Here is a 15,000-nt window from a genome sequence, read left to right on the forward strand (position 1 = left end):
CAGTAATCACATTTAATTACACATTATCCAGCCGTCTGAATGGAGCTATGTGAATGGGAGTCTTTTTTAGAGTGAAAAAGATTGGACGTGCCCAGCAAAACATTGCCTACCTTTGTCTCCGTGGCCCGGGGAGCATTCAATTTAACCCCATCTCTCTCTCTCTCTCTCTCTCTCTCTCTCTCTTTCTCTCTCTCTCTCTCTCTCTCTCTCTCTCTCTCTCTCTCTCTCTCTCTCTCTCTCTCTCTCTCTCTCCTCTCTCTCTCTCTCTCTCTCTCTCTTCTCTCTCTCCCTCTTTCACTCACTCTCTCTTCTCTCTCTCTCCTCTCTCTCTCTCTCTCTCTCTCTCTCTCTCTCTCTCTCTCTCTCTCTCTCTCTCTCTCTCTCTCTCTCTCTCTCTCTTTCTCTCTCTCTCTCTCCAAGCATCATCAATACACAGAGGCTTAAAGAGGGGCCACTATTATGTTAATAATCCCTAAGCAGAAAGGGGAGGAAAAAGCAGCACAAAGGATGTTTTCTTGGGGGTGGGGGGTGAATGGGCCCGAGTGGGGGGCAAGGTCTTTAAATCAGGCGTTATACCTAAAGGGAAGTCCCATACCATGTTCGATCGCTTGCTGTTTTTCAATCTGAATAAAGCATCAAAATTCAATAAGTGGGGCTCCCTGCTTTGTTTTTTTTATAATTCATGGGAGGGGTAGGGGTGGTGATGGGGGTGGGAGAGTGGGGGGTGTCGTATTGAAAGAGAAAAACACGCAACCAGGTCTTCCATTAAGCAGAAAGGAAGGGAACAGGGGGGGGATGGGGGTGGGCAAAGATAAGATGAATCAGGGCTGATTAGGACAAAAAAAACGGTACGGATACGGCCCACCTGTTTTTCTACGATATGATTGGCTCAGGCCACAATAAGCTAACCCATCTTAATGTTTCTCTGGCCTATAAAAGATTTAAAAAACAACAACAACAACAAACACAACAGCATCAGCCTGTGAGCACAGTCGGCCCTCTGGGAAAATGCCCTGTACACTGTAAAACCTGAGAAGTTAATTTAACTCCAATAATACAAGGAAACGCGTTGCCTTGAATCATTTGAGTTTGATAACTTCATTGAATCAAGTTAGCTTTAACTCAAATCATTTGAGAAAACCACTTCACTTTCACTATACACAGTCGAGTCATTACCACTTGTGTATTTTGCTTAATGATAACTTGTACGATTTACACTATGACCACTTACACAACTGAAGTTATTACTACTCAGACGTTAATAATATAACTACTCAAACTATTTGAGGAAACATGTTGCCTTGAACTATTTAAGGTATGAAAACTTGACAGGAAACCATGATCAATAAAATTGTTTTATTGAAACATTAAGAATAACAAAAATAAAACGAATCACTATATCTTACAAAAATATACAATGAATATAATAGCCTATGTAAGTAACAAAATGTAATAGAATATCTTTGAGCAATCAGCAAAAAATAAATCAGGTCACCAAATGTCTTGGGGGAATCAAAAAGTCATTCCCAATTTTCATTTTCACAACAGGGTTGGAACAAGCAAAATGAAAACCTGAAACTTTAGGGCAATAAAAATTATCATTCTTGGGCACCCACTTGTGACATAGATAGACTGTACAGCACTGTTTACTGATGACAATTTTTAAACAAACAAAAACTTAGGTGCAGGGCATAGATCAGGCCAAATAAAACAACAAGAGCGGCTGCCCAATATTTGTGTAGCAGCAACAGCCTTTTCAAGGGTATTTTGTTAACATCTCAAAAGATTATCACTTCAAAATATTTTGCCAGATGCATGGCTCCTTGTATAAAAACAGCTGGGACCCCTCAAGCCAATTCACTGCAGTAGTACCACCATGTCGATCTTTCATACAAGGATCAGTTTTCATAAATGAAAATACTTGAAGGGGTAAAGTTCTCTGGTGCGGATTAGGAAATACCCTCGAAATGATCATTTCCACCCCAATAATGAGCTGAGCGAACACCATCTTGGTGCAAGACCAACAAATTGCAAGATATGTATACAGACAATCCGGAAAGTATTCACAGCGCTTCATTTTATTATCTTACAGCCTTATTTCAAATGCTACAAATGAATCTCTTGTCAAAATCCTACACAAAAAAATCCGTTATGACCATAAAAATAAAAAACAAAGAAAATATTTACAAAAGTATTCACAGCCTTTGCTCAATACTTTGTAGAACCACCGTTGGCAGCAACTACATTCATTTTTTTCATTTCGAAATGAAAAGAGAGGTCATCGGTGTGTGTTTCAACCTTTCAGTACATTGAAATGGCTGAAATAGATGGGTGTGAGTTTTGAATGAAATCCTATGGACAGTATCATGATCTGCTTCTGTAGTCACAGTGCATGTTGACATGCATGCTTCTTTAGGTGTAATTCAGATTTCCAATGTTGACGGCATTCATACATCCCCAAACAATGTCAGTCCCACTACCATGCTTGACTAGCCAGATGATGCACTTTTTTTTTGTAAAATTCACTTGTTTACCACCACACATGCTTAACACCATCTAAAGCAAATTTGTTTATCTTGGTCTGATCAGACCACACGGCATGGTTCCAGTGATCCATATCCTTGGTCTGTTCATATCTCTTGAGACCAAGATAAACAAATTTGCTTTAGATGGCATCAAGCATGTGTGGTGGTAAACAAGTGAGTTTTACACAAAAAGTGCATCATCTGACTAGTCAAGCATGGTTGTGGGACTGACATGGTTTGGCGATGTATGGATGCAGTCAACATTGGAAATATGAATTACACCTAAAGAAGCATGCATGTCAACATGCACTGTGACTACATAAGCGGATCATGATACTCTCCATAGGATTTCATTCAAAACTCACACCCATCTATTTTAGCCAGGTGCAGACTCAAAATGTACAATTTCAATGTACTGAAGGGTTGAAACACAAACCGATGACCTCCCTTTTAATCCCTTTTCATTTCGAAATGGAAGTAGTTGCTGCCAAAGGTGGTTCTACAAAGTATTAAGCAAAGGCTGTGAATACTTTTGTAAATATGATTTCTTAGTTTTGAAAATGTATTTTTAAAAAAAAAACAAAAAAAAAACAGTCAAGACAACTTGTTTTTCACATGGTCATAACGGATTTTTTTGTGTAGGATTTTGACAACAGATTCATTTGTAGCATTTGGAATAAGGCTGTAAGATAATAAAATGTGAAAAAAGTGAAGCGCTGTGAATACTTTCCGGATTGACTGTACGTTTACCAGCCCAAACTTTTTCATCCCTAATTTTCATTTTCACAACAGGGTTGGAACATCAGGCAAAATGAATCATGAAACTTTAGGGCAATAAAAATCATTTTTCTTGGGCACCCACTTGTACCGTAGATAGACCGGTACAACACTGTTTACTGATGACAATTTTTAAACAAACATTCTAGGTGCAGGGCATAGATCAGACCAAACAAAAGAACAATAGCAGCTGCCCAATATTTAAGCGACAGTGAAAGTTCTGCATCTGATAGATGAAAGATTCATCCTGTTCAAACACCAAGTTCTAACTCATTCTTGAGTGACAGCAATTTTGGCTTAATCTGACGCCTTCCATCATCGAGGTTCAGGAGGACAACCTGAATAAACTCAAAGAAACTCTTAAGCTTTGCAGGGTACTCTAGGTGCAGGGCATAGATCAGACCAAACAAAAGAACAAGTGCGTCTACCCAATATTTGTGTGAAAGAACCACCTGGTCCTCCAGAATGACTGTAACGTGCTGCGGGTTGAACGGTACTGCAGATGGATTGTCTTCGGTAAGTGCAAGGAGTGTGACGGCTCCTGTTTGGGATTCCTCGAAGTCGACTTCCTAACAATTACAAACAAAGCAACGGAACGCAAAAAGGTAAGTATATGTATACCAGTCCAAAGAAGTCCACTGAAGTCGCACAGGTGTTGCTGCTCATTCAGGATGTCATATCAAGGTGAGGTGTGGCAAGAGGGTTTCTCCCAGCAGTGTCCAGAGTTTACAAGTGATACCATGGCACATATTAGTATAATAGGAGATGATAGATGCCAGCCATAGGAGAGTTTCCAACCTGGCAGCAGATCGCCATCTTCTTTGTACTAGGTGGCTCAGGAAGCACAGAGCCCCCACAAAATGAGCTTTGCAAGTGACTGTTGTTCAAACTTCTGCCCAAATGATTAGGAATAGACTACATGAGGTGGGTATGAGACCCGATGCTTGGGGCCTTTGGTTAAAGCCCATCACAGTGGAGCGTCATTTGCACATGTGAAAATTGGCATGTTTACCACTGGTGACCTTCACTGACCACAGATGAGAGCCGGTACACAATGAGGACATGAAAGCAACATGACAGAGTCTGGAGATGCCATGGAGAATGTCATGCTGCCTGCAACCTCATTTATGAGGAGCACTGTGCACCAGTGTCGTACATGACATTTTTCATGTTATCTAGCACCATACTTCACAGTAACTAGCTGTAACCATAGCTGCCACTTATGGAGTATCTTCCTGATCATAAGGGCATGTTCCCTGGTATCATCTGTGAGCTCTAGACTCTGGACACTGCTGGGAGACACCACAAACATTCTTGTCACGCCTCACCTTGATGTGGCATCTTGGATGAGCAGCACTACCTCAGCGACTTCAGTGGGTGATTAACACTGCCTTATGGTACCGGCAGGTGCAAAAGAGTCAGAATGCAAAACTGACCCAAAAAAAAGCTGAAAACCTAACGAGAACCAACACAAACTTGATCCAGTCAGCTGATCATACGACAAGTACACAGGTCTAGTGGTTACTAAGAGTAGTTACCCGTGTTGGAAGGAAACTTTTGCAAGGTCAAAAGTAAAAGTAAAAAAAGAAAAACACAATTGATTCAACCAGTGCTGCTTCCTAACTGGACAGGCTGATTTCATAGAGGTATGATTACCTTGTAAAAGCAATGCATTATTTTGATGCTCCCTTTAATTTCTTGAACAGTGAATATCCACATTGAGATTGTATAGAGGATGCGTGTATGCATGCGGATACACACACGTGTACATAGATTGTCAAGTCAAAAGTTGCAGCATGATGGTAAGAACGACATAAAAGCAGGAGGTCTGAAAGTGCTGTTAATGAATGAACGGCATACCTTGCAGCTCTTGAAAATCTCCGACGCATCTTCTTTGAGATACAGGGCCAGGCCAAACAGGACAGCAGTTCTGGTTGCCTGGATGTCATTATCCTGTTGAGTGTTATGACAAAGAGCTTTGTAAGGTTCTACAACTACACCAACTATACTCCTGATCAAACAGATGTTTTTTTTCAGGACAGTGAAAAGCAGTATTGTTCTACTGAATAACCCCAGTTAGTACCACAGTGATGGGGGCTCTCTTCATCGTAAGGGGTGCCCACTGCAACACCTAAACATTAGCCTAACCTGGTACGACACCACAGCATTTTTTTAGACAGATGTGGCAACAACCTTCACTCACTCCTTGATGTATGACATCTGTCGCTGTGGTGGTATGATCTTAAACAAACGGTGCAGCATACTTCCACAATGAAATGTGAAATCCATACCACCCTGTGCCTTTTGCTTGCTCCCAGCCAGACACAATGTTACTCCTATTAGAATGTATGAAGCTAGCCTGAGATCAAACACTTTCTTCTTATACATTAATATGACCAGTTACACAGTTTCTATGCTACAAAAATGGCCCAATAATGAAAGGCGTAGAAACACCTTGTGTGCACGCAGCCAGGGGTGTTCACAAATGAGAAACCAATGTACTATAGTGGCCATTGTAGCATAGAAAATATAGGCCTACATGTTTTGTGTGGCTTGGTTCAATGTAAATAGAGAAAAGGTACAATAGTTTGGTCAGACCTAACTTCAGCCTTCAAAAATGCCAGCGGCCATGCTGAGCCTAGCTACATACTAAAAAGGAGTAACATTATGTCTGGCAGACTGAGAGCACGCACAAAGCTGAAAGAGGTATCAGCTTGTCTCAACTCAGAGAAGACATTTAATTATGGAAGTACGGTGGACTGTTCCTTTAATGAGTCTTCACACTTTACTTAATATGCAAGTCCTTGGTCAATAAAATTACCTAACAACTCATCTATGTTCAGTTATCTGAGCATCTTCACAGACCACACATTTATACAGAGATGCAAAACGTAGGAATATGGTCATGGATGTAATTACAAAACTTGTTTGATGCCTATCCTATATTCATGACACTTACCTGTTTACTGTAATCAGAAAGAAGCGCAGCCATTTTCTTGCCCAAGGTTCCCGTCTGCTTCTCTTTGTAGAGGTTCAGGAGCTGTGGAGTGTATTTGTCCAGTGCCGCGAAGAAGTTGAAGGGGAGGTTTTGGTTCGTGATGCGATGGACCTCCTTGTAAAGCTGTGGAAACAACAAGACAAACAAGACAAAAAATAAACAAAAAACAAAACATAGAATTTTGAAATGCCTGTATAACTGTTACATATACATATATACAGTAACTAACAATCAGCTTTCAACTTACCTGGGCTTCACAGAAGAGGGCAGGCCACCGCTCCCTCAGCTCTGCAATAGGCCTTGGACTGTTGATTATTTCCTCACGTCTCAACGCGAATGTTCTCTGCATGAGCAAGAAGATGAGTGGTCCATCTCTTTCGGCAGGAGCTTTCTGAAACTCACTATGGAGTTCATTTCTTTGAGCCTCCAAGCTGTCCTTGCTTTCACCGGCGGGATAATTTGGTAGGTAATTAATCTCTCCCCGTCTGGGGCGCTTGATTTGAGAGTGGGCTGATGGAGCAGTGGGGTGAAGTCGACTACGCTTTCCTGCATTCACTGACACCTCTTTCAGGCCTGCTCTGCTAAGTTTCGTACGGTAGTTGCCCATCTTAAAGAAAAGGCTGTTTTTCCAGGCATCATATCCTGTTCCGGTCTTCTCTTTCAGACACGGATGCTTTTTCACTAAAGCCTCAGCAGCTTGGCGAATTTGTTTGCCACTTGGGTACCCAGCATATTTATACATCTCTATAGCCATTGCCTCCAATATGTTGTGTTTCTGATCTTTAGTTAGCTTCAGGGGCTTTGCTTCCTTCTCATAGGCTGTATTGCCCTGACTCAGAATATATTCAACCTCATAGGTAAACGATGGCACAGTGAAGTACTCTGGCCAGACCTCAGTCCTACAGCTTCTCTCCGGTGAGGAAAGAATAACGGTGTCATCTGTACTGATGGAGCTGACATCTAAGTCTACGGGGCTGAGATTCAATTCTATGACGTGAATCACTTTGACAGTTGCAATGGATGGGAGGCTATCAATGCTGACGAGGTTGCAAAATGCATTAAAATCTGGGTCTTCATACTGAAGTCTGAAGTCGTACACAAGCCCAAATCTTGTTTTAATTTCTGAAACTAGTTCGTCAACTGTACTGGGTCGAGATGGCAAGACAAGAATTTCAGCGTTGTCATCAGCCAAAATGACGCGCAACTTCAGGGGTGAGGCCATCGGTACAACAGGAATTGCCTTGAACAAACAAACACAAGCAAACAATATTATGAGACAAAAATGCAAAAAATGTGCTGGTGCATACATTGCCCACAAATCTCTGTCTCACACTATAGCCTTCAAAAACAATCACACCTCATGTCTCTGACGCACGCGCCCATGCGCATGCGCGCATGCACACACACACACACTAGCAATCTTCATCAGAGACGGGGATGAAATGTTTAGGTGTAAGAATGAGTCTATCAGACACTCTATAAGCATACAATGGTGTCTGATCTTTCAGTTCACGGACATAGCGAACAACATGGCTATTTCCATCAGTAACAGTCAATTCGAATGACCGTAAATGCTCAACATACCATGCATCATAATCCTTCAGCACAACAGTGATTTCATTTGCAAGCAGTAGTATGTTCGTAATTTCTTTAAATTCTGGCAAGGAGTTTTGAACACCAGTGCAGACAAACATGCCAACCGCAAATGATGTTCCATCAATGTTTACTCGATTTGTACTAAGGACAGTCAAGTCGTCCACAGTCTGCGAAACACTGGCTTGTACCTCAGGCGGTAAGGTGTCAATGAAGGCTGATTTGACTTGAGACATCTCAATTGGTGGTTTGAAAAATTTGGGTGATGATAAGTGGTATGTCATCATCAGTTGATGTCTCTCTGCACATGTTTTTAACACATTTTTGAAGTTGTTAGCCTCATGTATGATCCTTTTAAAAATCCTGTGTTTCCCCTCAAATCTCATTGTCCATAGATGGACAAGGGGCCCAAAGCATCGAATGAGGTGAGGATAATGCTCCAGGAAATGGTGTTTTGGCCTCAACATTAAATTAGGAAACACCTCCTGGAGTATCTGTCTGTGCTCTGAGATTTTGCAGGACATGTACTGCAATGTTTCTTCTGTGAATTTGTGACACATGGCAAGATCTACCACATCTTTTAATGCCATTAGTATTTCCCAAAACCTGTCCCCATCTGGAATTTTGGAACCAATAATTACAGGAAGTAATCGCAAAAGAGCATGATTCTCATGCCCATTACCCCCAATTGTTCCTCGAGATGAAAAACTTGCAGTAACTGGATGAGGACGGTCTACTTTGTCATTGTGCTGATAAGGAAATGTCTTAATTGCCTGATTTAGATCGTTAAGAGTGAAGTGAAGTGTTTCACTGAAATCATACCTTGCAAGCAAAGGGCCAACTCCACAGGCACTACACCTTCCAGGAGGTCATGCAGCAGGTCTGGTGGAAACCCTGTGATGGTGTGGAAATACACAAGCTCATCAGACAAAACACAAGTGCCTTTGACACCATATGTTTCCCCAACATTTTCATTTTCCTGAATCTGTTGTGTGAGGTGGTCATGTTGGTCTATTGACCTCATCTGGCAAGCATCAGTGGTTGCATCCAATGTCTGTACATCAGTTTTGGAGTAAAGACAAAAACGACAACTATAGACAGACCTAAAACTTTGGTTAAAACCAGCCATCCCATGAGCCGCGAGGTTGTCTGACACAACAGAAAAAACTGTCCCTTTTATGGAGTCACCTAAAGTTTCAATGTAGACGCCATCCTGTTCAAGAATCTTTAAATCATTCAGCAGTGGTGCAAAAACTTTTGCATATCCAAATCTTTGGACATCTTTTGAATTGCACAACATTGCAAGCTGAATGGTGTGTAGGGCAGAGCGATATTTAACTGGCAAGTTTGCCAGGGACCAGTACACTGCACACATTTTGTAATATCCCCTTGACGTGCCAAGAGGACAAGCAATTTCTAGGTCGTCTGCATACAGAATCAAGGCAAACTTAACACCTCCTTCCGCAAAGAGTATATTGCCCTGATAATAAGAGCCATCAACATGTGATGCAAACTCACCAGGATTTGCGGTTCTTGGTTGAAATGCAATGTCTGCAATATCCGGCTTTTTCATCAATTCCTGTAAGGACGAGAGAAGAGGCACATAAACACATTTTCTTTGGGTACCATCAATAAGGTACTCAATGGGTTTGATATGTGGAAACCTCTGCTGTACATATGACTTTCTCCTCTTGGCTGTTGACAGCAGACCTTCACTTTTCACTGATCTGTGTAAGATGTTACACTCTGAAACTGCTTGCACAATTGAAGTGACAATTGTGTCAGTAACAGGGCAATTGTGCTTTTTCAGACTGTCACCAATTACTTTCTTCAGGATGGGTTCAGAGAGAGTAAAGAGCTGATCAATGTGCTCAACAATTTCTTGTGTTGCTCTATTACTAACATGAAGAATCGATTCCATCTTCAAAAAGAAGGCAGCCAAATTATATTCCAATTTCTGATCCAATGCATCAGTGTCATCTACTTCGTAGTGAAAGGGTTCCTCCTCATCGAATTCATCAGACCCTTCCTCACTGACACAATGTTGAGGAGGGTCCGACGAAATCGGCTGAACCAGCTCAGGTGCATAGTCTGAAGAATTACTATGTTCCCTGTGTTTGTGCGATCGAAATGTAGAATGCACATTTGAGGTAAATGTGCAGTCTTTGAATGGACACGGGACTATTTGTTTTTGTTGTAAATGTCTACCGAGGTGGAGAAACATGTCACGTTCAACAAACGGCTGTCTAAATTCACAAAGTGGGCATTTGAAAACCCTACTGCCAACTTCCCTCCCAGACCTCGGCGTTGCATGATCATGCACTCGAGACATATGAACCTTTAGCGAATTGAAGGTTCTGAAATTGCACATGCAATGGTAAAAGGGGCATGGTAATGGGCATGTTGCAGAGTACTGGCCATGTAATAGTCTGTAATGACTCATTAACCGCACTTTAACGGCAGTAGAAAAACCACACAACTTGCATTTCCACATTTTGGAATAGCTTGCAACAGCTTTTCAACGACAACACAGGCCACGGGACAAATACTTAGTAATACTACTGTGACCACCGTACACAATAAGTAGTTCTACATCCATATAATGTAGGCATGTCGTGTGGAAAGCCCGACATATATCTAAATGCTTTCATATTACACGACGACGAAAAGGTTTGCTAGTTAGATAACCTCGGCGCGAGACATGTGGCTAGCATACATTGAAGCAAACTGGTTAACTGGCCACCACGCTTCGACAATATCATGACCACAACACGATGGAAACAAAATCAGACTACATGTTGCCGGCATTCCCGTGTCAGATACATGTTTGAAATTAAGCCATGAAACAGTAGTTCCTCATAAATTCACATTGCATATCGAAAGACCACAAACCTGAGACTGATACTTCGAGCTCAACTGGCGGCAGACTGTGGTCGTCATCGATTGGTACTGTGAGTGACGTGTCGAGTCTTTCTGGCTTGCTCGCGCTCTGTCCACTTCGAAAGATCTGCAATCCCATTGGCTGTTGATGCATGCACCTGTCTCGAGGGGTTGTTTGGCGTTGGCGTTGATCACATTTTCAACTCGCCAGTCGAATAATGATTGCAATTATGCAAGAGGTTCTTCAAATTATGCAAAGCATAAATACACACTGCATTGCAGTGTATTAGACTACCAGTCAGACCATCGTGACACAGTTGTCAAATTTTGTCTTCATTTTTGCTCTTAAATGCAGTGTTTTGCATTGCTAGAAAGTGCTGAACGCCTCACCTCGCAAAATGTCTGTAGTAGGCCTAAACAGGTGTCAAAATAGAAGCAGAAGGGCTATGCTAATGTTTTCTGCTTTTATATGTGATGTCACTCCAACCATGATCCATAATTCATTATGCCAACTTGAGTCTTATGAGTGACTATGTCATCAATGATGTTATAGTCACTTATAAGAAACAAGTAAATGGACTGCAAAATCAAAATGAGTGCACTTCACTTTCAATAGTTAAGTAATCTTCACTTTCGGCTGCTTTTAAGTGATGTTAACATGAATCATTTTTTGAGATAGATCATCAGGTTTTACAGTGTATGCCCAAATGACCAATCCAGGAGTGCATTTCTGGAAAGCGTAGTTGTTAGCAGTTAGCAACTTCGGTAGTTGGCAATGGGAAATTGCATTGCAAATAACAAAGTAGCTAACATAGTTAGCAACTACACTTTCCAGAAATGCACCCCAGACCTGTGATGAATGCTGAGATGCTGAGCAGAGGGCCGGCGCTTGTTCAGCATATTCAGACGTGGCAGGGGTCCCATACTTATCACATGCAAATAATAATAATAATAACCATGTGATTCTGGCTCCGCTTCTCCATCATACTCATACACACAACAGCACTGGAGGAACGCCAAGCTGACAAAAGAGGCCCTTGTGTTTGCTGAGAACTGGACTCACTCACTGTGTGTTAAAATTAAACTGAAAAAAAATGCAGTACAAAAATGTGGGAAGGAAAGGAAAAGGAGAGGGAAAGAGTTCTAGACTTTAGTGCAGAGTAAACATTAGATCTCGGTAATGTCAGGCTGTTGTGTGATCGTGAATGGGTTTCTAAATCATTCTTTCGACAAATCCGAGTGAAAAAAATAAAGTTAAGGCAAAAGAGAGGGAAAAAGACCAAAAAGTACAATCACCCTTCCATCATACTGGCTTTTCTTGGGAAATAGTAGGCCTATATACTTTAAGACCAATATACCTAACTCTCTCTCTCAGTGAAGGCATCCCACGGGCTTCTCAACACCTGCTTCACCATCATTCACTCTCTTCCTCTAATCCTGCACACACAGACACACACACGCACACACACACACGCGCGAATGTACTGTCACTGTCCCTGTCTCTCTCTCTCTCACACACACACACACTCACACGCGCAGTACAGCAGTACAGATGAGGCGTTGTGTGTTTGGTTTGGAATATCACAGTCCCGACTGGCAGTGCCGTGGTGTCCCTTTCTGTGTCACGCAGTGGGGCAAGGGGGACAGTAAAAGTGTCACTGGCGCATTCCTCGCATTAGGACGTTTCAATCAAGTGTGTAACGCACACCATGTAAAGCTCCTGCTTTAAGACACACACACACACACACACATACTCCTAAGTGAGGCACTCTCTCTCACACACATGCACACACACACACACACTTGATGGAAACGCTTGTCCAATTGTCAAACAGGAATTGACAAATTAGCGACAGTTGTGAGGTTTTCCTGTCTTTAGACTCCAAGACCCTAAATACACCTCCCACTCAAACAAACTTAAAGTGTCTTTTTCTCTATCACACACACATACACACACGCGTGCACACGAACGCACACACGCATACACACACACTCGTGTGGACAAACACACCCACACACCAATAAATTGATTAATGAATAATTAATGACTTATGGATGACTAATTATGAGTTCACAGTTTTAAGTTGTCTGCCCGCAAGTCAGTGACCACAGCCCTTTACCTAACCTGACTCTCACCAGCTGGTATATTTCACCTTTGTCGTCATGATACCATCTGAGTGTCCCCCACAACCGACACGTTTTCGAATGATGCTCCTTATCAAAAATTCTTGCATGTGATTGGATAAACAACCTCTTCTCAGTTTTACTGATGTACTCACATTTAATTCCACCTGTGACGGCGCTGAGACCAACAGGAGGAAGAAAAGCCATAATGCCGGCCATCTATGAAAACCCCACCTGAGTGGCTCCTTCATTCAGGAATGATACTGACTTTCATAAGCTTCAGATGGTTGTGCGAGCAAATCGGAATGCCCGGAGTATGTAGTTTGGCGAAATGCAGCCAGATGGCGTAAGACAGATTACCCTTTACCTACATTTACTCTGAAATATGTATGGGATTTGTGTGCTAATTTGCAAAAATGGATATCTTAACAGACAACTATACAAACACTGACAATTACAGTATGGACTTTTCTGATTTGAAAATGCGTAGTCAAATTTGAGTGCGATCAGAGTTATTAATTAACGCCGGGTATGTAACAACGACTGAAAGTGGTTGACGTTTTAGGTTTAGTGGAAGCTTTTAGCTGAGGTTGTTTAGATTAGTTTTGTAGGGGTATCCATTTGGCTGGCCAGGGAGGTAGTGTTTGGGGTAGGTGGGGATATGGCTGTTGAGGTTGAGTCTGGGTTGGGATTTTTAAGGTCCTGACAGGAGAGGTTATGCTTGGGGTAGGTTTACCTCTTAGGTCCCAAAAGGGAGATTGTGTATGGGAGAGAGATATTCTCCGCGCTCCTGCACTTCAGAATCTGGCGCGTCACGACTCACGGGAAAGGATTAGTGAGTGCACATATAGACGAAAGTCACCGGAGCATCTTGTCAGATGTGAATAGTTGACAGTTTTATGGGCAAGTGGCAAGACTAACGTCTTCTTCAGCGTCCATATGGAAAATCTGGGTAGGTGGTGCTAAAAAAAAATCAGAGGACACCCCACAAGTGGCGTAGGGGGCGGTGGTATGGTATGGTATGTACATTTTAAGGTCCTGGAAAGGAGATTGTATTTGAATTTGACTTGTTTTTTTTTCTTTCTTTTATTTGACAGGACACTGTGAGAGGTGGGCAAGGGGGGACAGGGTATGCAAAGGACCCAGGCCGGTAATCGAACCCTGGTCAGCCGCATGGTAGACGAGTGCCCTACCAGTTGGCCACGGCAGAGCCTGGAATTTGACTTTCTACCTACAAGGACAAGGCAGGGAGGACGTGTTTGGAGTGGGGAAAATAGCTGTCCAGTGTCCACCTCTAAGGTCCTGACAGGGAGGTGGTTTTGGGATTAGGTCGGGCTATGGCTGTATATTTCTAAGGTCCTGAAAGGGAGTCTGAGTTAGGGGTAAGTGGGGGGCTATGGCTGTCTACTTTCATTAGGGACCTTGGATGTGTCATGAGTTAACGGCACAAACTGATTTGTTATTTTGCAGACCAGCTAACCCCCACTCTAAAACGCACACACACACACACACACACACACACACACACACACACACACACACACACACACACACACACACACACACACACACACACACACACACACACACACACACACACACACACACACACACACACACACACACAATCTCCAATCTATGTCACCCCTGACCTCCCCAATCATGCTCGCTTCTCTTTTTTCTTGAAACTTCAACTCACCCACCCTCAACACACATTCAAACACACACACACACACACACACACACACACACACACACACACACACACACACACACACACACACACACACACACACACACACACACACACACACACACACACACACACACACACACACACACACACACACACACACACACACACACACACACACACACACACACACACAGTGACATGCCTATGTGCTGCTGATGTGGTGAAGGCAACTCAATTAGGTCCTCATGGCGAGGCAGGCCCATCTAGACTAACCAAAACACACATAAAATGTCCTCCAAAACTAACCGTAAATCAGACAGGGTGTGTGTGTGTGTGTGTGTGTGTGTGTGCGTGCGTGCGTGCGTGTGTGTGTGTGTGTGTGTGTGTGTGTGTGTGTGTGTGTGTGT

At 42.6% G+C, this 15,000-nt stretch overlaps 1 protein-coding gene across 3 annotated transcripts; it reads right to left on the bottom strand.

The window, feature by feature from the left end:
• Window positions 1–3,519: 3,519 nt before the first annotated feature.
• On the bottom strand, window positions 3,520–10,817 carry LOC134467178 (sterile alpha motif domain-containing protein 3-like). 3 transcript variants are annotated; one of them, XM_063221089.1, is made up of 7 exons: window positions 10,786–10,817; window positions 9,412–9,472; window positions 8,716–8,787; window positions 6,548–7,540; window positions 6,262–6,423; window positions 5,163–5,255; window positions 3,520–3,871 (listed from the first exon to the last, which is right to left on the bottom strand). In XM_063221089.1, exons 4-7 carry the CDS (start codon window positions 7,520–7,522, stop codon window positions 3,554–3,556), a joined length of 1,548 nt encoding a protein of 515 aa, XP_063077159.1. In that variant the 5' UTR covers window positions 7,523–7,540; window positions 8,716–8,787; window positions 9,412–9,472; window positions 10,786–10,817; the 3' UTR covers window positions 3,520–3,553. The 3 variants fall into 3 exon arrangements, with proteins under 3 accessions (XP_063077159.1, XP_063077158.1, XP_063077157.1); XM_063221088.1 differs by lacking the exon at window positions 10,786–10,817 and having other exon boundaries at window positions 9,412–9,871; XM_063221087.1 differs by lacking the exons at window positions 8,716–8,787; window positions 9,412–9,472; window positions 10,786–10,817 and having other exon boundaries at window positions 6,548–8,021.
• Between the last annotated feature and the right edge of the window lie 4,183 nt (window positions 10,818–15,000).

The sequence above is a fragment of the Engraulis encrasicolus genome, chromosome 17 (genome assembly GCF_034702125.1).
Source record: "Engraulis encrasicolus isolate BLACKSEA-1 chromosome 17, IST_EnEncr_1.0, whole genome shotgun sequence".
Classification (NCBI taxonomy): Eukaryota; Metazoa; Chordata; class Actinopteri; order Clupeiformes; family Engraulidae; genus Engraulis; species Engraulis encrasicolus.